General features: G+C 55.2%; 1 protein-coding gene across 1 annotated transcript in view; it reads left to right on the forward strand.

The window, feature by feature from the left end:
* TRABD2B (TraB domain containing 2B) overlaps positions 1-23,543 on the forward strand; it is a 222,290-nt gene extending 198,747 nt beyond the window's left edge. The window contains exons 5-7 of the mRNA XM_037827280.1: positions 9,465-9,555; positions 12,516-12,785; positions 22,277-23,543. Of these exons, the coding sequence (XP_037683208.1) occupies positions 9,465-9,555; positions 12,516-12,785; positions 22,277-22,496 (581 nt within the window). The 3' untranslated portion in view covers positions 22,497-23,543. The remainder of the gene's footprint in view (positions 1-9,464; positions 9,556-12,515; positions 12,786-22,276) is intronic.
* The last annotated feature ends 380 nt before the right edge of the window (positions 23,544-23,923 follow it).

Consider the following 23,923-nt stretch of genomic DNA (forward strand, 5'->3'; position numbering starts at 1 on the left):
AACTGGGACTTTCTCAGGCTGTGCTTTACTTGTTCAGCCGAATCCTCTAGCATATTTTTTTTTCTGGAATAGAATAAGTAATGTAGGAACTAGAAGAACTGGGTTGGAGACATAATCGAGACCCAGGGTTAGAACAGATAACATCTAAGGCCCACTGATTTCAAACTGAGAGCCTGATGGTTATCTCACAGTCTATAACCCTAGCATGCTAAAACCCCAGTATAACTTCTGATATTCCAAAGTCCTTTGGCCCTAACATCCTATCATTCTAAGATTTTGTGGTTTGAATATCCTAACAGTCTATCATCATGGCATTCAGACATAGTTTAAGACAGCCACTCTTGGACTCTTTGGGAGAAGTATGGAGCTAATTGTCTTCCCAGAACCTGGAAATCCCTCCACAGAGGACTACTGCCCCTACCCCCTCAGGAAATAGAATTCCAGGCAGAAAGCAGAATTTCCAGGGCTAAAAGGCGCTTCATGTGAGCACTGGAGACAGAGATGCTGTATCTGCCACCCTGAGTACCACCCACACATCCAGCCCCCACGCCCACGCCAGCCCCTGTTTCTTATCCCAGCTGAAATGCTACACACCCATAATCAGAAATCTGCCTTTGTAGCTGGGGCACTGAAACAGATCAGCGGTGAAGACCCAGGCTTGAGGGAGGGGTCAGCAACTTCTTGCATGCTGAGAGCTTCCATGTGGACCTCTCAGAGCCTTCCCTCCCTCAGCTGCAGGGAGGGACTTTGACAGGGTGCGTGTTCAAGACCCTTCTAGCCCCAACACTCACTGGTTCTGCTCATGCCTAACCAAGGTTTGAGTCATTGCATTGAAAGGTGGCAGGGTAAGTCTGAGCAGGCTTCCTGGAGGAGGTGAGAACAGGTTGAAATTTCCCTGATACAGGTCCCACTGACTTCCAATTCCTCTTGTCGTCCCCAGCAGTCCTTAGGACAAGACCCACACCCAACTCCTTCCCATCTCGATTCTCCACTTGGTGGCCTCGGGAATGGAAGTCTCTCAGAGCTCATGGCAAGGCACAGGAAAGCAGCAGTGTTCCACACAGGATCCTTTTAACCTTAGAAACAAGAGGCCCTGCAAATAGGCAACAGACACCCAGGTGTTTTCTCCTCTCTCAAGCCAGCGCCCACAGCCTGCCACACTCCTCACACTGGAGTGTGAAGCCACAATGTCGAAACTGTTTCCAACAGTGCTTCAGAGTGCCCTGCCACCCCACCACATGCACATCTAGCAGCCGGCATGCCCGCTCTGGGCTGCAATCCTTGACCAGAGCTGCTGTTCCCGTTTCGACCCAGAGAGCATCCAGCCAGCCCAAGGCAAGTCCCATCTGCCCGCATGTCCCTAACTGGAGCCAACCCTGGCCCTCTGGAGCAGGGACATGGGCACAGCTGTGTTTCCCACCCCAGTGGAGAGTTGAGAACAATAGTTACCTATTTCCCAGACCAGATCTCTAAGGCCACTCTATCAGCGAACGAGGATTTATGAGATGGTAACTATGGGCGAAGCACTCTTTCCAGGCTGTGTGGGGAAGGCCGGAATAGAAACTGTGAAGTGGTCATAGATTAAGATCCTGGTCTCTGGAGCCGACTGCCTGAGTTAGAAGCCCAGCATTTCTCCTTATGAGCCACACAGTCTTGGACAAATCAGTTCCTTAGCTTCTCCCAGGCCTCAGATTTCTCTTCCAATGGCCTCAGTGTCTGGAATGGTGCAATCATTCAATCAATGTTAGCTCCTGTGTTGTCACTATTATTTTTGGGTCCCTGGCCCCTAGGAGTCTGCAGACCCCAAAGACAAGACTCCCACCTCTGGGAAAAGGGCAGAGGGGCAGAGGGAGCTAAAATGCTGTGTGGCTTCTGAGAACGAGCTGGAACCCTGCAGGGTTCCAGCTGGAGGTGACAAGGCTCAGGAGACTGTGGGCTGCCATCGGCCGCACAGCTCTCCTGGAGTCCTGGGGTGCAGTAATTCTAGGAAAGGAGCCACTGCCTGCTGTAAAGAATGACGGTCACCGCCCGGGGATCCCCGGTCCCTGAGCTGGGCACCACCCCCTGCAGTTCACAAAGCCTATTGCAGGCCCCAGCTCACTGGCTCTCCCCGCAGCCGCCCTGTGCAGACCTCGGATGCCCCTGCACAGCCATTGCCTGGGTCTGGAGGAGAGGCCGCCACGTCTGACCCATCTCCAGTCCTCGGGGCCGGTACTGCCTGGTGTGTAGCAGGACCCAGTAAAGGTTTGTGGAGGGAGAGCTGCCGGCCCCAGGCCCTGAGGGTCCAGGCTGGTGTAAACCCCAGGACTTAAGCTGTCACCCATGCAGGGGAGGGACGGAAGCATTGAGGACACTTCTTCACCTCGACACCAAATGCTAATTCAAGGAGGATCTGGCTCAACAGAAGGAAAGACTCAAACGTTGGGAGCTTTAGAAGCACCCAAAGGTCTGGCTTGGAGGGATGGGTCTGGCAGGGAAGAGAGGGGCAAGTACACCATCAGAGGACTGTCCAAGTGGACAACCGTCAGACACGTGTGACAGAGGTCCTAAAGCAGATGCTGCACCCAGAGGGAAACTTCTCTGCACCCAGGGAGCCCTGGCCTCCGCAGCTGCTTTCTCAATGTGCCGTTTCAGCTGACACAACCCTGTGTCGTGGATGGGCTTAGATCAAACCCTATTCTGCCCCTGATGATACTGGGTGACCCTGGACAAGTTATCTAACTTCTGTTGGCCCCAGAAGGACTAGTGTGAGGCTAGACAAGAAAATGAATCAGTTTCGTGCTGGAGAAACAGTAGCTGGGTTGCTCTTATTGATGTTTGTATTCATCTTTGTGTTATTAATGCCAGAGTTGCAGAGCAGAGCCGACAAGTTCAAGTCTCAGGGTTCTCATTTCTGTCATCCTGAGTTCTAGCAGCCTCCAAAGAGGCCATAAAGGCTGCCAACAGGGGCAGAATTCAGATTCCACCTAGACATGATTCTGAATCCCCTCTACTCAGGCCTGACAACCTCTCCTCTCTCCTCTGCTTGCATACCTTCAGGAATGGGGCTCTCACTCCCTTACAGAGCTGGACAGTTGCCTAGGAGAATGTTCTTTGGTCCCTTACAGAGCTGGACAGTTGCCTAGGAGAATGTTCTTTGGTCCCCACTGAAACCTTCCCCCTTAGCCTTATCCTCCTGCGATTCAGAATTCCATGGCTTGACCCTCCTGCACCACCGTCGCCATTGCCTACCTCCCTGTTCACTTTACTGTATATTCCACAACCCAGAACTGCTGTTGGTGGCCTGCACACCCCACGCCATGTCTCATCTTTCTTCCTGTGCATGTGCTTGCTGTGCCCTCTGTTGGAAAGACCCTATCTCTTCTCTTCTTACTTTCTTGCTAATCCTGCAAGACTCGTCCTTGAGGTCCCCTCATATGAGAAGCCTTTGCTAACCCCCTAGTCTTTGCTCCACCCGGTCCTCTTCTGCCTTCAAAGCCCGGGTCATTCCTTCATCACTGCGTGGCTCATGCTGTCCTGTAATTATGTGTGCCCGTCTCCCCCTCCACACTGTGACCTCCTCAGGGGTGGGGACCGTATGTCTCAGCTCCTGGACAAGGCTGGGTACCGGGGAGGCATCATCTCAGTGCTGGCTGAACTGAAAGGCCCCAGCCCTGCCCTGGGCTGGCCTGCAGTGCAAGAGAAGAGAAACTCCGCTCTGCCGGGTTCCCACCCGGGCACTCCTTTAGACACGAAAAGCCCCGCGGTTGCACCCAGTTTTCCATCCGTCCTCGGTCCATCCTTCCAACCCTCCTGTGACACTTCCTCAGAAAAACAAGCGCTGCTGTATCTTGTTCCGGCTGACTGATCCTGGCAGCGAGATTAGCATTTGAAAGTTTCCCTTGCATTAATTTCAGACGGAACATAAATACGGACTTGGGATGCCTCTTCCAGGGGAAGAAAACTGGACACCCGGCGTTCTCGCAGGAGACGAAAACATGTGTGCTGGCCAAGGGGAGCCGGTGTAGCTCTGGAGCCTCTGTGGGAACATCTGGTTCTCCCCTCCTCCCCACCACCCAGCCCCCCAACACGGTCTTGAAATTACCCTGTTAATTGGTGTATTGTTCTTTTGAGTGCTCACACAATCTTCTCTCCAATCTGCTGAACCTTGGAAGGTACACATGTCCCTGACAATTTCCTGCCCCCAAGCATGAACTTGGGATCCCTCGCAGCCGCAGATACTTGGGAGTGGGTGTATTGGAATGTGCAGTGAGCTGAGACATCTCTGGGTTCAAGTCCAAGCTTTGCCTTTTACCAGCTGTGTGACCCTGGGCAAGTTGTGTCCCCTCATTGAGCCTCAGTTTCCTCATCCACAAACGGGATCCCTGGAAGGGAGGATGAAATGAAATATTTGAAAAGCATCATGTTCCCAGGAGGCTCACCAAATATGAGTTTGTGTTCACGTCACCAAATGATGGAATTGTGAATCAGGCAGGGTCTGTAATATCATCTAATCCAACCTCATATGGGGTAACCGAGGCCCCGAGAGGAGCGGGAAACTGCCCAAGGTCCCACAGCCTGTTGGTTGCTGAGCCAGGATTGCACCCCAAGGCTTGTCTCCTGATCTCAGGGCAAATTCTCTGCTCTGTCCTACTCTGCCTTCCAAGGTCTAAGGGTAAACTGGGGTTGTCTGGATGTGCCCACGGGACGGGTAGGGTCTAAATCCTGTCTGCATGCTGCTCACCAAGCCCAGACAAAGGGGAGCTTTTTCCTTTGCACTAAAAAATCCTGGGTGCTGCATCCACCAGGGCAGGGTGCCTTTTCCATTACAGAAATGTACTTTAAGTAGAGCCTGGGTTTGGGGGGTCAGGGGAGACAACTACCAAACCAGCTCCACCAGTTTTCAGACCTATAATCCTCTTCCAGACCTTTGCTCACACTGTTTGCCTGCCTTGACTGCCCCCCTCTACCCTTCCATCTGAATCCACCCATCCTGGGCATCCTAGTAGATGACTCTTCCTCCAGGAAGCTCTCCCTGATGTCCTTGGTGGATTAGTCTCTTTATCTCAGTGTCTCTCCTTTCCCTTCTCTTCCTGCTGGGGTCTCTGTGTCCCTATACATCTATACTCCCTCTCCCCCTGAACCACCCTCTCCCTCTCTCCCTTTTTCTTTCTCCTCCCTGCTTCCCACTGTCCTTGAGCTCTCCTCCTCTTCCCCATCTCTCTTGGTGGATGTCTCTGTGTGTATCTCCTCTCTACCTGGTTTGGTCTTTGTGTGCCCCCATCCTCTGCTGCTCTCCCTCTCTTTCCTCCTCTCCTTGTCCACGAGCCTCAGCAGATGAAATGGAACGTGCCTTCCTGCAGAGAGCTGGCCAGAGAACAGCTGTCAGTGCTGGAAAGAGCTGCTGAACAGTGGCCAGGAGACACGGGGCCCCTTTGGAAACTTTCCACAACTTTCCCTGCAGGTTCCAGGATGGGTGTGGTACCTTTTTCAGGATTGCTGACCTTGGAGGCAAGCCTAAGCCCTGTCTGCCAGCCCCTGGGATTGGTGGAATCTGGAGGAGCATCACCAAGGGGCGAGGCTGAGGCTACAGGAGGAGGGAATCCTTGAGCTCTGTCTCCTGGGGATAGGATGAGATCATGGAAAGGATATGGAGTAACAGGTTTTGTCACTCATTCATTCAACAAACATCCACTAAGCCATGGTTGTGTGCCAGATTTGGGCTTAGCCCCGGGGAGAAAGATAAATCAGTTATGGACCGTTTTCTCTGAAAGCTCGTGGTCTCACCTTAGATGGGTTTTGGGGAACACCTTCTGCCAGAGTCAGCTCCAGGATGTGGGAAGATTATTCAAGCTACAGTGCAGAGGGTGAACTAAAGAGAACAAGGAGGATGGTTTCTGCAGGGATTCTGGCAGAAGGTGACACTGGCCTAGACCATAACTTACGATGCAAAATCACGGGGACTTTGGTGATGGATTGTATAAGAATGATGAGGGAGAGGAAAGAGTCAAGACCAGGCCCACCTGGCTTGGAGAGCAATGCCCAGCTGGGACACAGGGCATCTCAAAGGGGAAGGGTGAGCTCAAATTTGTAGTCTCTGGAGCATGTTTAGGTGGAAGATGTCCGAAAGGCAGTTGGACAGATGGGCCTGGGCTAAGATGGCAATTCCAGAGTCATTAGCCACCGTGACTGTGAGTAAAGTGAGAAGAAAGGAGGGCCAAGGACAGGGTTCCCAGGGGCTCCCACATTTATTGGACAGGAGAAAGAGGAACCCACAGAGAAGGCAGAGAGGAAGCAGTGAGAGGAGTACAAAGAGAACCAGGAGAGAAGGGTGACGTGGACGCTAGGGAAGTTGCAAGTTTCAACAGCCCGACTATGGGGTCATAGGAACCAAATGCCAGTAAAGGTGGGGAGTGATGGAAGCATGGGCTCTGGAGTGTACGGCTTGCGTTACACAATTCTGGGTGCCTCCTGCAGTTGTGCCAGGATCGGCCTTGCCTTGGAAGGAAGGAGGGAAAGGCAGGTGTGGCTTAGGGAAACAGAGGATGGGAATTTGAAAGGATCACCTCTGATTGCTTCTGTTTTCTCAAAGTAGACCAAGTCTTCTGTCAAGGGCTCCAAAGGAAAGAATAAAAGACTGGAACATCTGAGGGAACGGATGGAGGGCGGCAACCAGACACGTGAAAAGTGCCGCCGTGCAGCACTCAGAGCCCAGCAGGGCCTCTCTGAATGTTCCCTCCGCCGTCTCCAGGAATGCTCCACGTGGCCGTCAGTAAATACTTGCTGCAGCTCCTGTATGGCCTGATGTTTTCCCTGGCAGGCGCAGGGACCACTGTTGGGCTGCGAGGCCCTCGTCTTTAGACAGGTCTCCGTGGAGGTGAAGCAGGAAGCGCCTTTCGGGGGCTGCTGGCAGGGCGTTCCGCTGCCAGTGTTCTAGAGGCTGCACTCCCGGCCCCCTTCCAGCCCCGCTGTGCTCTGGGGCAAGCAAGAGGGGGCTGGCTCCGTGGCCCCATCACTCAGGACGGCACGCCCTGGGCTTTTCCAAAGGATGTTCACTCTTCCTGCCTCATTAGGGTTTTAAGCTGCCCCAGGAGTCAGCCAAAGGGCTATATTCCCATTTGACAGTCAATAAAACTGAGGCCAGGGCAGGGAAGTCATTTGCTCAGGATCGCATACGGAGTGGGAGGTCCGGAGCTGTGGCTAGAGCCTGGGCCCTGTGTCCTCGAGGCACTGATCCGGCCTAGAGCCCTGGGAGGGCCTGCGCATGCCTGTGTTTCTGTCTCTTCTGCAGTTAGCTTCCCAAACATGCCTCATGGTCTCTCACCTCCAAGTCTTTGCATGTGCTGCTTGCCCTCCCTGCAACCCCTCCCCCTCAGTACCATCCCATGCCCATCCTCACCCAGCTAACTCTTAGTCCACACTTCAGCTAGCAATGCTTCCTCCAGGAAGTCTTCCTTGATCCTCCAAATTGGATTAAATGCCTCCTAGGTGCCCCCCACAACTTTCTGTGCTTCCCCTGCGTAGTACTTAGTACCTGGATCAAAAGAGCCTTATCTCAGTCATTCGCTGTGAGTCCTGCCTCTTCACCACCGTCCAGCACAAGCTATGCACTCACCAGGTGTTTGTTAAATGAATGAAATGAATAGGTGGAGGAAGGGAAGGAAAAAGGGAAGGAGTGAAGGAGGAAGGAAGAAGGATGAAAGGGAAGAAGGAAGGAAGAATACGTTTTCATAAGGGTCTTTGGAGTCAAACAAAAGCTTCTCCACAGAACCTGAGAGCTAGAGGAGCTCATCGATGCTCTGTAGCCCGATCCCTCCATTTTACCTCGAGAGAAACTCAGTGAAGGGAAATGGGTTTGCTCAAGGCCTCAGAGTGACTGAGGTGGATCCTGGTAGAGCCCAAGCCTCGCATTCCCAGTCTGGTGGTCTCGCGCAGTGACCCAGAGGTGGAGTTCGGGAGCTGCCGCAGGCCTGTGAGAGCGGGCACTGGGCTGGGAGATGCCCTGGGGCTGCTTGTGAAGCAGGAAGGTGTACAGGCCGCGCTGCCCCAGGGCTGCAGAACCCACCCTCTGCCCCAGCCTCGGGGCGCTCCCAGCCTCCCTTCCTCTATGCCAGGAGCCTCTCCATTCCCCTACAGCTTGTCCACTTTCTGTTCTCCTCAGACCTCCCTGGGGCTGTCAACGTGCTGCCCCTCCAGCTTCCCACCTGTCACCACCTGTCACAGGCAATTAGAATGATAGTGCAGGCCCCACCCCCAGGTCTCAGATGGATGGTGAGCAGGAGGGGAGGGTTCCACTCGTGTGAGTGGGGCCGCGGAGTAGATACGTGGGCCAGGAGGGTCCGAGGGCCCTTGGCAACCATCCGGCCACTCCAGTGCTGCCTCAAATTGAACAAGTGGGGAGACTGAGTCCTAGAGGAAAGAGGCCTGCTGGAGGCTGACTCCTCAACGGCTGCTGTGCCCCACAGTTACTTGGCCCCCCAGGGAGTCTTCCTAAGCAGAGCCTGGGAGAACCTTGGCCTGCATCCCAGCAAAGGCAGGGGGTCTCCATTCTCACCCGGGGCTTTGGACTAAGTAATTCATTTCTGTACTCTCAGTGTCTGTCTCAGGGCTGGCCATAGAACAGATGCATCATAAATGTTTGTCGGATGAATGATTAGTGAAGGTGGGGGAAGCAAAATGGAGACCATCTCCACCTTCTTGCCACACACAGCTGGGCCACCTCTGGAGGATTCAGTTCCATAATTTCTACTGCCCCTAATGCCGCTGTCACTGTCTGCTGGACCCTGAATCAGTGGGGTTCTGTCGATTACCCCCACTTGAGGTCTTCCACCTAAAGGAGCCCCCAGTGGCCGTCCCAGGGCTGGGCCATAGGGTATGCTCTGTTCCATAAGAGTTGGATGGAGGTGAATAAATGTGTCCGTGAATACCTGGGTCCAGGCGTGTACTAAGCACGTGCAGGGTGGTCCTTGCCCCATGGGAGCCTGGTAAGGAGACAGACACAAGCACACAGAGGCCCCCCTCCATGCTAAAGGAAGGATGCATGAGTTGCTATTGGAGCTTAGAAACACTAGCCATCGATCTGCTAAGGGCTCAAGGGAAGCTTCTTGGAGGAGGTTTTCTCAGAGCTGGGCCTTGCGTGGCTGCTGGAGGCTATCCCAGTCCAGTAACCAGTAACTCTGTAAGCCCTAACTACATGCCAGCCACCATCCCCTATAATCCTCACAACAACCTGGAGGCTGCTACTACAATTATTCCCATTTACCAGATGGGGAAACTGAGGCACTGGGCCATTCAACTAGTGAGCAGCAGAGCCAGGATTTGGACACAGGGTGGCACCAGGGCTACATTCTGTTCTCGATGCCATCCTGCCTCTGGGGGAGTCTGGGGCCTCGACCTCGTTGTAGGCCACCAGCTGAGCCAGGCCATCATCCCCAGTTGCCAGTGGCTGGCCTGTGGCTGAGCCCCCCTTGTCTCTTGTGTTCCAGGTCACTTTCTGGGGAACAACACTGTCATCGATGTCCTGCGGCAGGCAGGGCTGGAGGTGGAGCACACACCTGCGGGGCGGGCCATCCACAGGTAAGCTGCTAGGGGTCGTGGGGCACCTTGGGAGGGGCTGGCCTGCTGCTGCCGGCACCCCGGGTGGGTCTTACCACTCGCCGCCACCTGCCTGGGCTGCGTACTGCCTTCCCCAGGCCTGTGGGCGAGAGTCGTGAACAAGCCTCTGGTGAGATGGGGGTATTAGAAAGCCTTCCTTACTCTGGAGGCAAGAGTGGAGGGGCTGGGCTGGAAGTGGGAAGACTGGGGAGGAGAGGGCTGTGCAGTCTGGGCCAGGGCAGGGCCAGTGGGAGTGGAGGAGCTTTAGGATTTAAGAGCTATGTAGGATTTAGAGACCGGTGACTGGGTGGGAGTGGAAAGACTCTATAAGACTCCGGGGTTGAACCCAGAGGACTCGTGGGTATCTGGGCTGTGAATCGAGATGGTGCTGTAGCAGGAGGAGCAGGGGGCTTCACCTCCTCCCTGTGAACCATGACCCCCTGCCCCACCCACGCCTGGGCCTCACCTTCCTCTGACTATCCCTTCTCCATTGCCACCTTGGAGCCAGGCCCCCTACCCCTGCCTTTCCTGCTAGGGCTCACGAACCCCTGTCAGATAGTCAGAGCATGCCCAGCCTCCCTTCCTATGGGGGTTTCCTGCTCCCCAAGGGCACACAATGTGGACCAATGGGTCCACAGCTCCAGGCCTGACATGTGGAGGTGTCAGTACATGCCGGGGTCTCTGTCCTGGGCAGCCCTGGAGATCAGTGGCAGGGTCCTCAAAGCTAGAGTTTAGTGTGGCCCGTGCTCCAAGCTCTATGCAGGAGCATTCCTCCCCAGCCCAGAGAGGCAGCCACCGTGTGATTTCAGCCCCTGTCCTTGACCTTACAAGACCCAGAGTCTGAAAGAAGGTTGAATAATCACAGCCAATATCTGCTAACTGCCCACTATACCAGGCTCAGAGCTTCTAACTCATTTAATCCTCACAACAACTCTGGGAGGTAGGAACCAGGATTATCCCCCTAACTGAGGAAGCTGAGGCCCAGAGAGGTAAAGTAACTTACAGAAGAGCACACAGCTTGTGACAGTGAAGGAACTAGGATTGAAATCCAGGCAGTCTGGCTCTGGGGCCTCCCTCAGCTCTTAACCCCCTCGGCACCCCATTCTGCATCTGGCAGGTGGGCACTCAGAGATGGCTGAGACCTTCCTCTTCCTTCTGCAGAGACGGCTCGGGCCCAGAGAAGGGCAGGGCTTGCCTGGAGCCACCCAGAGGAGTCAGCTGCTGGTGTCCTCGCTGGCGGCCAGTGCCCTCCCTCGTCTCCAGGGAGGGAGCTTATAAACACCCTCATGTTAGGGCTCCTTCCCAGCCTCCCACCTCCTCCCAGCATCTCCGAGTCAGCCTTCCAAGGCTGCACTTCCTGAACCATTTGAGCCCAGCACAAGTCAGATTGTATCGGGTCAGGGGCAGGCATGTGTTTGAGGAGTGGGGGATCCGAGGTAGCCTCGGGGACAAGGCATTCCTCAGAGCTCCCCCCTTCTCCCCTGGTTCCAAGAGCCTTCGCCTTGAAGCTGATTGTGTCTGCCCAGGCCAGGGCTAGGGAGACAGGGAGACCAGCCCCGTGCCTATTCTTCTCAGAGACTGGGCACTGAAGCAGGGAAGGGGGTCCCCCAACACCCCCGTGAGCTCTGCTCCGAGAGCTCTCGACCTGGGTCTTGGAGTACATGCTGAAATCCTCCCCCCGAGCACAGAGGAGCAGGAGGCAGCAGCGAGGTGGAGGGGTGGGGACACTGAGGGGGCTCCAACAATAAAAGCCATCATCGGCCACAGGTGCTTCCTGGATCTATCTTTTTGTCTGACTGTTTTGAATTATCTCCCCGGCAGCTGCGGCATCTCCCGGCAGCCTGGACCCTGGGAATCTGGGGTTGCTGTGGGGGGTGGGGGGAGGCTGGGCTGAGCCGATGGCCTTTATTCCTTCAAGGAGAGAGAAGCCCCTCACCCCGCAGGGCAGCGTGGAGTGGGGTGGGAGCACAGGCTGCTGGCAATCTCGGTGCCAGCCTTCCCTTGCACGCTGCCTGCTCAGACACGATTCCTGAAACCGCTCTCAACCTTCTCCCAGGGCCGGATGTCCCCAGAAGGAATTCTGTTTGGGCCACAGAAAGAAAAGAGTAGAAGGGAGAAGAGAAGTGGGTGCTCCAAGGCTAATGGGTGTATGTGTACACCCCTGTATGTAATGTGGACCCCACAAACACACCCGTAATCAAAACTCCAGTGCTGGGTGATAGGACAGTGATGCAAGCAGCAGTGGAAATAATAACTAAAATGTGTCAGCTGCTCAGCCTTCACCTGGCACGCTGTGCTTTGTAGGAATTAACCTACTTAATTCTCATGACACCCCTATGAGGCACATGCTGGAATATCCCCATTTTACAGAGTGGGAAACTGAGGTACAGAGAAGCTAGGGAACCCATCTCAAGCCCCCCAGCCACAGATTCTGATCAAGATCAGATACACCCCGAGACCTGCCTGTGGCTCACTCACCTCCTGCAAGTCTGGGCTTGTACGTCACCTGCCAGCGAGGTTCTCCCTAACCCGCCTCCTTCACCCCCACATTCTCTCTCCTGTCTCTACTTTGTTTCTCTGCACAGCAGTTATCCCATCTGACATTCTATGTTTGTTCTCTGTCTCCCACTTTGGAGTGTAAGCTCTAAGAGGGCAGGGACTTTGCCTGCTTTGGTCACTGCTGATTCCCGCTTACTAGAAAAGCCTCTGTTGCAGTGAAGATGCTCAATAAATCTTTACTGAATAAATCAATAAAAGAATGCGTCAAAGCTTCATCTCTCAATCCCAGAAAACCGTCTTCTGTGTTCCTCTCACTGGGCCCAGCAGGGGCACCCTGGCATTTTCTCCCTCCCATGGCAACTTCCCCACTGAACTGCATTCCCCATCACACAGGGATGGCACGCCCCGACCCACAGACCTCATGTGATGCTCCCCTTTTCCAGCCCTGCAGCCCAGAGCCCGGCACCCTCTCCCGAGGGCACCTCAGCGAGCCCGGCCCCGGCCACCCCAGCTGCTGCCATCCCTGCAGCACCCTCAGCGACCCCCACCGCCCCACCCGAGGAGGAGGACCCGGCCCTGTCCCCACACCTCCTGCTTCCTGACAGCCTCAGCCAGCTGGAGGAGTTCGGGCGGCAGAAGAAGTGGCACAAGAGGCAGAACAAACACCAGCGGCCACGGCAGTTCAATGACCTCTGGGTCCGCATCGAGGACAGGTGAGCTGGGGAGGGGCAGGGCTGTGTCGGGAGCCAGGCATCTGCACCTGCCTTCACCCATCCCAGACGTACTTGAGGCTGGGCACGCTGTCACCAGGCAAGCCCTGCTCTAAGGAAGGGTGTCAGGTGAGTATTTGAGCACAAACTTCAGGGCTGGTGTGTCACCATTCACAAAAGCTTGTCATCATGTTCACCCTTCCGGGTTTACAGAGCATGTTCAATGCAGATTTTCCCATTTTATTCTCAAAACAAGAGCAAGTACAGTTTTCTCTCTTATAAACATGAAGAATTAGAAATTTCTTTCACAGTTGACTAAAGTCTGCTTTGCATTTAGCTTTTCTGGAACACACCTGGTGTGCAAAATGGGGTGCTTTTGTCCCATGGACTAGAAGGTAAAACCAGGAGAAAATGGATCAGACGGGCTAGATCAAGGGTCTGTGAGCTGCCTGGGCCTGTGAGCCAGGGCGGCTCAGAGGGCATCTGCTTTGGAGAGAGACAACCAACCTTACAGCCACGGGGTCTGTCTGGAGTAGATGGGGGGATTTGTGATAGACCTTGTTGAAAATGGGCAAGCACAGAAATCATTGTAATGTTCTAATACGTCTCCATCCTCTTCCTATATGTCCTGCCACCACCTGTGCCACCACTCCCACCCCCACCCCAGCCTGTCTGACACCAAAGCAGGAAGAATATGGTCTTCCAATCTCAGTCTGTAATCTCAGTACAGAGCAGCCTCCCTAAATTTCACTTTTCATCAGGAATCTCCATAGATGGGGCACAGTGTCATCCAAGCATCCAGAGTGTTCCAGGGAAGGGACCGTCGGTGGGAGGACAGAGAGTCCTGTCCACTGCAGTAGCCCAGCCTGGACATTCTGCAAACAAAAGTGGCCCCTGGCATCTCAAGAGTTTTCCATCTGGACCTTGAAGATCATCATCCAGAACTGTTCCCAACATCCCTGAAAAGAGTCACCTTGGGTCCTTGTTAAGTAAACAAATTCCCAGGCCTCATCCCAGGCCTCATGAATCAAGGCCTACAGAGGAGGGGCCTGGAAAGCCGTGGATTGCATGTGGGAAACCCTGACCAAACTCGCTGTTTATAGGTGGTGAACCAAGGCCCAGAGTGGGAAGAGGGGCTTGTCTGGGGTGACACAGGGAATCAGGGGCTGCCTCCTGCTCTTTCCACTTCGTGGTCGTCCTGCAGCCAGGGCCCTGAGCCATGGACAAAAGGTTGACATATGCCCAGTCCGGTTTCTTAAAGTGTGCACACTATTGTAAAAAGATGTCCAGCAAATAAGAGTCAAGCCCATTTATCCTAATGGTGTTTGTGTCAAAGTCTTTGGCTAGGGTTCTTGGGAAATGTACTCCTGCGGGGCCCCCGCCTGCCCTGCCTCCCTAAGATGAAGGCAATGCTTTCACTGTATTGGCAGGTCCCCAGCCTGGGCCATCCCCTTCAAACCCGGAGCGAGGGCATCTAGTTACAGAGGAGCACTTCCTGCAGCAGGGCAGAGGGGGGCTTGCTGGCTGCCAGGGAGGCTTGGGGTAAATGAAGGCACTGGAGGCCCATAAAGGGTTCTGATTAGAGTGGTCACTCAGAGCCCTGACCAGGTGACCAGGAGACCCAGCCAGTAGTGGGTCAGCCCATGGGTGACAGGAGGCTGGGCTGTCAGCTCCAGCAATGGACCCCCAGCCCCTAACAATGTCTGAGAAGTAAATTTTGGCAAATGACCCCAAACAGTTTCCTTTTCACAAGTAGCTCTGAAACACAGAGCCTGATTTCAGGAGTAGACAACTGCTTTTCTTTGGCAAGAGGGAGCCCCTGCTTGGTCCCAACAGGTAAATTGTGATTATATCATTCTCTCCCATCTGGTTTGGTTAGAGAAGGAAGTTTCCACCAATGGGCAGCCTGTTTCTTTAAAGTTTCTTGCTGCTTTCTGGGAAGGAGGCCCTGGGCCCCTGAGAGACCCAGCTTCTGTGGCTCCTGGGGGAGTCACCCCACCCTCCTAAGGCCACCGAGCACCAAGTCCTCTGGCAGCAAGCAGAGGAGGGCTCTCGGGGGGGGAACCTGGGACCCAGTTGTACCCCTTCCAACAAAAGCATTTCCTTTGGAGCTTTAATTACATTCAGATTGTTCTCATTTTCATCTCCCTGGGTTCTGCTGCCTAAATCCCACTCGAGCCATCTCCTCCTTTCCATCACCTCTTCCCAGCTCATGTTCTGTCTGTGATGCTGCAGCGGGGGTCTAACAGTCTCCCAGTTCTTGCCTTGCCCTCATACACATCACCCCTCCTCAATTTGAGATTCCCCAGTGCTCTTTGCCCCATCAAGAAAATTCCTGCCACTCAGTTTGAATGCAGAGCCTTCTCCTCCTTTCCCACCTCCTCTGCTGCCCTTGTCCTCTGGCTGCTGAGGGCCCTGTCCTTGCCAGGCTGTACGCTGTGCCCTCAGCAGACCGTGTCCCACCTGTCCTCACACCTGTGCACATGCTGCCCTCTTGCCAGGGGTGGGGTGGGAGTGGACCTTTATCAAGCATTCACTCTGGATCACGCCCTTACATCATTTTGGCTCCCAGTTCTGTCAAGAATCCTGGGCAGGAGGCCTGGGAAACAGAGGCTCAGCGAGGCTGGGTAACTCACCCAAGGGCCACGCAGTGAGTTGGTGTGGAGTCAGAACCCAAATTCAGGTCTGGCTAACATGGAGAGCCACATCCATCCACCACCACACAGAAGTCCTTCCCATCTGCCTTAGTTTCCCAGCTGCTCAAAGAAAAATCATGCAATGGGTTGGCTTAAACAATGGGAATTTACTGGCTCACGGCTTTGAGACTAGGAGAAGTCCAAAACTGAGGTGCTGACAAGGCGATGCTTTCTCCCCACAGACTGTGGCCTTCTGGGGCTGACTGTTGGCGATCTTGGGTCCTTGGCTTTTCTGTTGCATAATCCACATGGTGACATCTTCTCCTTTCTCTTCCGGGTTCCGATGACTTCCAGCTTCTGCTCTTCCAAGTGGCTTGGTCTTCATAAAGCCTCCAGTAGTGGGATTAAGGCCCATCCTGATTCAGTTGACCACACCACAATACAAACATCTTCCAAAGGTCCTAGTGTAATAGTTTCAAACCCACAGGAATGGGTTAAGATTGAGAACATGTCTTTTTCTGGGGTACATAATCCAACCTCTCACACCATCCTTGCCCAGCAAGTGTCTCCTCCATCAGAGCCTACTGAGGTCTCCTTCCTCCAAGCAGCTTTCTCTGCTGCTCCCCTCTGCTGCAGCCCCCAGTGGGTGGCTCTTTCTTGGCATGGGCACAGAGACTATAATTTCTCGTTTATGTTTCTAGGCTGGGAAGTCCTTGGGATCAGGTCTGGTCAGACTTCTCTGGGTCCCCAGAGGCCTTGCTGAGGGTTTGTTGACTGCATGCATGAGTGAGTGAAACAAGGGAGTGAGCCCCAAGGTCGGGGCTGCAGGCTGCCTGGCCGGGACACCACCTGGAGCAGGGCTGGCCTCCCCTCACCCCTCGTTACCCGAGATGTAAACACACTGGAGGAAGTTTAGAGAAGCAGCAACCTGTGGCAGGATGATTTATGGGGACCCATGGAAAACACTGAGCATGTATCTGCAGATGGCTGCACAGCAGTGACAGGAGAGCACTCTTGGGGAACTCCCACATCTGAGAGCCAAAGGGGGTGGCAGCAGGGTGGGGCATGACCCGGGGCAAGCCAGGTGGCAGGCCATTCCCACGCCAACTGTGTGCAGAGCACTGCCCCAATGCAGTGTGTGACCTGGGACAATCCTCACTTTCTCTATTTGTGCAGTTAGGGGTTCAAATAGTCTCTGAAGGTCATGCCACTTCCACTGTTCTCTGAGTCCACAACTGGGGTGTTTGGGGCCCAGTGGGAGGAACATGGTGTCTCTTTCCCACCATGAGGGCTTTGGCCATCTGGCTCAAACCTCAGGCCCTCACAGACCCTCCTGGAGAGTATGGTTGGGCAGCCTCATGGTACCCACTGTCAAGCAAAGGAAACTGAGGCCCAGGAGGGCAATGATCCCTGGAGCTTCCATAGAACCCCTGGTACGTGTCCTGTACCCCTGGCCCCAGTGAGATGGCACCCACTAAGGCTCTGCCTCCGTCACACACCGATGCCCACACTGTGCCTTGCGTAAGGCCATGCCCAGCACTTGCAAGGTCCTTTCCCCCCTCCACCTGCCACAGCATGCCTGTCCTTCAAATCCTAATGGCCCAGCCACTCTGCTCCCCATACCACCACCGCAAGGGCTCTGTGCTCCTCTTGCTGGCCTGCCCTTCCTGCCCCAGGCCCTCAGATTCTGGTTCCCCCTGGCACAGTCAGGCCTTCTCCTGGAAGAGGCTGGGGTGGCCGGAGAAGTGGGAGGCAGTGAATAAAAGCACAGACTGAATTCAGGCAGAGCAGGGTTCAAATCCCAGCCCCTCCTGGTCCTAGCTTTGGGGGTGTAGAGATGAAATGAGATGATGTGTGCAGAGTGCCAAGCCATGCACCAGACCACACTAAGTCTCAGTAAACAGTCGTCGTGATTGTTGGTGGCCAGATGTGATCCTTCGACTCTGAGTCTCTGGTCTAAGATGCCCACCACCACCACTCCCACACCCTCCCCAGCAGGAAGCCGCTCCTGGGACTGCAGCCTTAAAGGAGGCATTGGGTGGCTGCTGCAGAGTCCATCCAATTTCACAGAAGCACATTGGGCACATACCAGTTGCTCAGCCCAGTGCCAGTGCCAGGGGGTGACAGGAGCATGGTGGGGAGAGACAACTCCCCCAGACAGTGCAGCTGAAATTGCCCTGGACCCTCCAGCGCAGAGACCCTGCTTCTAGTTCTCCTGGGTGACCTCGGCAAGTCCTATCTCCTCTCTGGGCCCCTGGTTCCATGTCAGTGACAGGCCCTGGCCTGCTCTGAAGCAGGCAACACCACCAGACAGTCCACCCTGAGCCCACAATAAAAACCCTGCTCAAGCTCCTTGGGGGACTTCCTAGAGGGGACAGGACAGAAATCTGCCTTAAAGGCTAGAGGCGAGGCTGAGGGTGGATGAAGCCATTCCCAGCAGAGATGACAATGTGGGCCAAAGGCGTGCAGGCTGACCTAAATAGCAAGAGGTTTGCTGCCAGCACACCCCTTTGCTTTAGACCTCTGCATCTGACTCTGCTTGGCTCAGAGAGGGTGAGACCCAGACCACAGTGGGGTCTCCAGTCCGCTGACCCCCACCCCCCAGGCAGCAGGGCCTCCCATCATCCAGGCATCTGAGTGCCCCAAGCCCGTGCATCTCCTGGGAGCCCTCCTCTGAGGAGGCTGTCCAAGGCAAGATGGCTCTCGGAGACCCTGAGTCCAAGATTCATCCCCCGCTCCGAGGAGCCCTGTGGAGGAGCCTCAGGGGGCTGACAGCTGACCCTCTCTCAGGCACCAGCCCTGCTTTCCTCTGCTTTATACCTTGGGCTTCATCTAAGAGCTCACTGTGACTTCTGCTGCTGGAAAACATTTCCTGCTCCTTCATTGTACACATGGGGAAACTGAGGCTAGAGGACAGGACTTGCCCCAAGTCACAGCAAACCAGGAACACAACTCAGGCTAGCACCAGGGCTTCTGCCTTCCACCCAGGCCCTTTCCCATTCAAGGGCCCTGTCAGCTCAGAGCATACCGGCCCCTCGTTGCCAGCCATCTGCGGAGCCTGGGAACACTCAGAGTGTTTGGTTTGGCTTCGAAGCCACTTTGCCATGAGACAGTTTTCCCAAGCATGAGCCTGGGAGGGGCGGGGTCTGGACTGGGGGCTGGAGCTTTGAAGGAGAGGGGGCCAGGGAGCTGGGGGGTGCTTAGAGGGGCTTTTCCTCCCTCCCCCACCCCCTCCCCTTTCCCTGGGACTCTTTCCAAGCAATAAAAACCCTGCTTAAGCTCAGGCTCCAAGGGGGAGTTTTCAACTTTGGTTTTCAAAGTGTGAAACAAAATGCCTTTGGGCGCCTTGCGAGACACAGTTTTCTTAACTCCTCCTTGGGCCTTTCCTTCTCTGGGCGGGTGCTGGCAGAGGCCAGCCCGGGACCCCGACTCCGGGCACCTCGAGTGGCACCCGGCCCCCTCTCCTGAAGCCAGCCCTCCAAACCTCCCAGTCTGCCCTCCCAACCTTCTCAGGCTGCAGTGATGGGGCAGGAGCTGGGAAGGCATTTTTATGGACTTTTCTTGTTATGTGTGGTTTTTTGTTTTGTTTTGTTTTTCTTTATAAAAGAAAGGCAGGGAAGGGGCCAAGGCAATGACCCCTGCTGGGTGCGGGCATGGATCCCCTCCAGGGCCAGGGCCTCTCACCCTGGCAGGCCCCCACCTAGGGTTTTAGAGGTTTTAGCAGGAAGCCTCCAGGCTCACTCCCGAGCTCGCCATCTCTCACTTGCTCCCCGGCTCGGGTAGGGAAGGCACCCTGGCCCGACCAAGGCTGGTGAGCCCAGTTGTCCAGGTGCAAACCCTGCCTCCTGCTGCAATTGGGCGCATGTAACCTAATCTTCAAGCTTGGTGTCCTCATCTGGGAAATGGGAATAAGAATAGCATCTAAGTCCTGGGGCTGCTGGGAGGACACCAAGCGTGGTATCTGCTGGCCCACAGTAAGTGCTCCGAAATGGAGGGTGTTATTCTTAGTGGGGAAAAACAGACACGGCAATGTCAATAATGATAAAAGTAGCCAACACCCTACAGCACTAGCTGTGTGCCAGGCACTGTTCTAAGAACTTTACAAATAGAAGCTCATTACCCTCCCCATAGCCCTAACACAGGAACAGGTATCTTGACACAATGTGATCAGTGAGGAATGTGCAGGGCCTGATGGGAGCCTTAAGCTTAACTCTCCCAGGTGGCACCGGGAGGTGGAGGACGGATAAAGAAGGCCCCCAGGGGAGGGGACGTTGAGTCAGGTCTTCCAAGGTGAGTAGGTAAATGGCAGCAAGACCCTTAGTGTGGCGTGTGCTGGGGAGAACTATGAAATCTCCACTCCGTGCCATCAGGCAGTGCCAGACTGTGGGAGGTAGCGGGTGCTCCAAAGGCGGCTGCAGGGTGAGGGTCACAACATGGCCAGATCTTGGGGATCAAAAGGGGGCATTCGGAGCCACCTGGTGCCCACCCACTCTCACCCCACTTCCACATCCTCCATGCTGGGCAAGTGCCTGCTCCCTCCTCTTCTGGGACCTTCCAAAGACCAAGGTCAAGTCCATCACAACCATAGACTCTAGGTTGAAAAGAACCCCCAGGCCAGGATGCGGCAGAGAGCCTTATGGTCAGAGCATCACAGGCGTGCAAAGTAAAGTTGGGGGAATTGGGGGCTGAGAGCGAGGACCCCTTCCTTTACCAAGATGGGTCACGCCCACGACAGGGCTCCCAGAGGACATTTGGAGCACCCACTCCCAGAGCAGAGTCCCAGCCTGAGTGCAGGAGGAGGCGGGGGTGTGGACAGAGGCCCCCAGGCTCCCCTGCCCACGTGCCCAGGCTGAGGCTGGGCCAGGGCTACGTGAGAGGCATCCAGGCCGCGGCAGGCAGCCTCGTGGCGGTGCGGGCTGGGCTGTGGTCAGCATGATTAAAGGGACTCACCGCAGTGATGTGGCCTGTCCTAGGAACCCCATGGCTCAGCCCGAGGAAGCCAGGGCCCCAGGGTGGGGAAGCAGGGACTCCCAGATGAGCCCAGGGATTGAGCAGGCTGCAGGAAGTGGGAAGGTTAAGCACGGAGGAGCGGGGTGGGCTCCCACAGGGAAGAGGCCGCCTTCACTGCAGACAGCCATGGAGACTGCCCTGTGCCATTTCTACCAGCTGGTCCCTTAGATTGACCAGGGAGGGACAAACTGCTTAATGGGAGGGGTCTTCCAGCCCAGCAGTCCTCCAAACCAGCCCCCTGGTCAATCTTCAAATGCTAGTGAGTACCTACCAGGTGCAGGGCTCAGAGCCCCCCCTCAGCACAGGCTCTGGATTCTGGCTACCTGGGTTCAGGTCCTGGCCCTGCTGTGTGTCCTGCAGCCAATAACTTAACCTCTCTTGGTCTCAGTCTCTTAAAAAATGAAACGGGGATAATAGTCGTACCTGCCTCAGAGTGTTGTTATGAGGATTAAAGGTTAATGTGTGGGAAGTGCTTGGCCGGGCGCCTGGCACAGAGTCAGGGATTTGGGAGGACTTCTCTTGGCCCCGCCTGGAGGGCTCTGACCCATGGGCAAGCCAGACGAGCTCTGCCTTCAAAGCCCAACTTCAGTGTCACCTCCTCCAGAGGCCTTCCTAGATTGGGGCCCCCTCTGTGTGCTCCTGTCCTCTGCGCCTTCTCCACACGCCTAACCCTCGGGGTGGAATGGGGCTTGTCTGCGTCTCCATCTGCCTCCCCATCTGAAGGGAGGTTCCATGGGGTTCCATGAGAGCAGCCTGGGGCCAATTGCATTGGAACCCCAGCCCCAGCTCTTTCCTTTATCCACTCCTCGCAACCAGAATCACTGCCTCTTGTCCACAGGTCTCCTGTCCAACCTCTCTCATTGTGGCCTCTTGGTTATAGTTCCGTCCTTGTCACCTCTCTTGCTCAGTCCCCACCTTGTCTTCTCTGTGCCTCTCCGTTCATCCACTCCCTCTCCATTGCTTTCCGGGACCTGAGCAAGCACTTGCTCTGAAGCCCTGCCTGGCCCCTACTCTCCCCCTCCAGCTTTCCAGCGCTACCCGAGTGCTGGCCTCAACTCTTTTTATTTCTCTTGGTCTCACTCTCCCTCCCTGTCTCTCTTTTACATAGGCTTTGTTAAGCCAAGACTCTCACCTGTTACCTCCAAAACACAGCTCTATTCTCCAAGTTCACGAAGGACTGCGCCCGTCACTGAGCACGCTGAGGTTACGCAAAGTGAGGCTGACCCCAGCCACCTGCCCCATGGAGGGACCTGTCCCACCTTCCTCTGTGACCCACCACCCATTTAGACTCGCTGAGCCTCAGTTTCCCATCTGTTGGAAGGGGGCGATGAGACCCACTTGGAAGATTTGTTCTGAGGGCCACGGACATTGTAAAGTGCTGGACTCAGTTGATGTGCAATCAATAGTAGTTATGATCATGAGGGCAGTAGAGCTGGCAGGGGGCGGTTTGTTGGTTTGTTTGTTTTGTTGGTTATTTCAGTCTGTGGAGGGGGTGGCGCAGCACTGCTGGGGGCACCTGCGTACAGAGGCATGCAGGCTGGAATGGCCCGATGTGGCACCAGACCCACCTTCCTCGTAACACCAGTTCTTTCTGCCTGGAACCCAGGTCCCCCGAGTGGCCACTCTTGAGGCCTGAAGCCCACCGGGCCCAGCCCATCCCCAGGCCCCTAACAAGCCTGGCAGAGGAGCTCAGCCGGGTTGGCTATGTGGCTCTGTCTGAGCCCCTTGTCTCCTCCATATGAGGAAAAATAGATCTGATAAAGTCGGATCCAAATCCCAAGGCCACAGCCCCTTACCCAGAACGAGGCTGCTGACCGGTCACTCCCTTGTGTGCTTCCTCCCGTCCAGCACCACCGCCTCGCCACCGCCGCTGCCCCTCCAGCCCATGCACAGCTCGGGGACTGCCCGGCCCCGCTTCCAGCTCTCCGATCAGCTCCAGGAGCAGGACCGGCCGGGTCTCACCGGCAGCTCAGTGCCCAGCCATCCATCTCCCTCCCTGGGCCTCCTCGCCATCATCGCAGCCACTGTGGGCACCACCATCCTGCTGCACACACTCGGGCCCTCCTGACTTCAGCTACTCCGTGCAGAGATGCCGGAGAAACCCCTAGAGGGTCTGCGACCACATCCCGCCAGCCCTGCCAGCACCTTCAGGGGTGCCTGAGACCTCACGGGCAGTCCAGACGGGACCCGTTAGAACCCTAGAGCTTTATCGTACCCGAGTTACATCTTCTTTTTTGTAGAAGGATCTCAATTTCCCATAGTGCTATGGGGCTCTTTTGTAAAATATGTGTCCATATTAAAAAAGAAAAGTGTATTTATTCTACCGATAAAACTATTTTTATGTGACCTATGTTAATAAGTTCTTAATTAGCCCCAGAACCAACCCAGGAGGTGAACCGTGGTTGCCACGACACCTGCAACCTCACACGGACTGTGGCTTCCAACTGGCTTGCTCCCGCATCAGCAAAGCCTCCCGTGTCTGGGTTTGGCTTCTCCCACTCTTGGGGACCTTGGAGGGAGGGAGAGGCAGACAGGCTTAGCTTTTGTGAAGCTGGATTAGGGGGCCAGAGGTGTGAGTGCTGGCTGTCCTTCCTTCCCCTGGGTGCATCCCAGGGCCTGGGAAGATACTTTAGGAAAGAGAATGCTGCTATTTTGAAACCCCTGAATGTCTGTGAACTAGCCCTCCAGAGCTCTTGGTGAGTGTTTCAACCAAATCACCAGGGCAGGCAGGGAGGGGATGGTGGTGCAGAAGGCGGGGGACCCCCAGCCTCATTTGACCGATGGTTAAGCTGAGATCCAAAGAGAGGAAGGTTGGGGTTCAAGGTCACGCAGCAAGTGGCAGAGCTGGGACTTGAATGCAGACCTCACTCTTCTGGTGTCATTAATCCATCCTGAGTAGAGGAGAGGCTGTGGAAAGCACAGCCATATGGGATGGGCACAGAAGGGCAGTTTTAGGGACGGTGGCTCCAGGCATTATGTAGTGAGAATCCTGGTGAGAGCTGCCATTTGCCCAAAGGCTGCATGCAGTGAGACAGGCACTTTGCACACTCAGTTCATCACCAACCCGCACACCAATTCCGTAAGATGGGATTATTCCCAGTTGCAGATAAGGAGCTGAAGGGACTTGCTCAAGACCACCCACCTAATAAGGAGCCAGGATCTGGCTCCAGAGCAATGTGATTCAAAGGCGATGCTTGTCTCCTGGACCACGTCCTGCCACGTTCTCGCTGTGCAGGGAAGCTCCAAGGGAGGCAGATCTCCTCCAAGCAGGACCAGCACAAGCTTCTCACCCCAGCTGCCGTTACTCAGGCCGGTCCCTCTGGCCCAGGGTCTCTGGCAAGAGTGTGCCATGTGTCCCAAGACCTGACTTGTCATATCTTGGAGCCAATGAGAGGCTTTCCTGCCAAATCAGAGGCTGGGATTAGGGCAGCTGTTGGAGGAAACTGGGGAGGCAGAGCAGCTAAATGGGAGCAGGCAGGCAGGCACCCAGACTCA

The sequence above is a fragment of the Choloepus didactylus genome, chromosome 2, assembly GCF_015220235.1.
Source record: "Choloepus didactylus isolate mChoDid1 chromosome 2, mChoDid1.pri, whole genome shotgun sequence".
Lineage (NCBI taxonomy): Eukaryota > Metazoa > Chordata > Mammalia > Pilosa > Megalonychidae > Choloepus > Choloepus didactylus.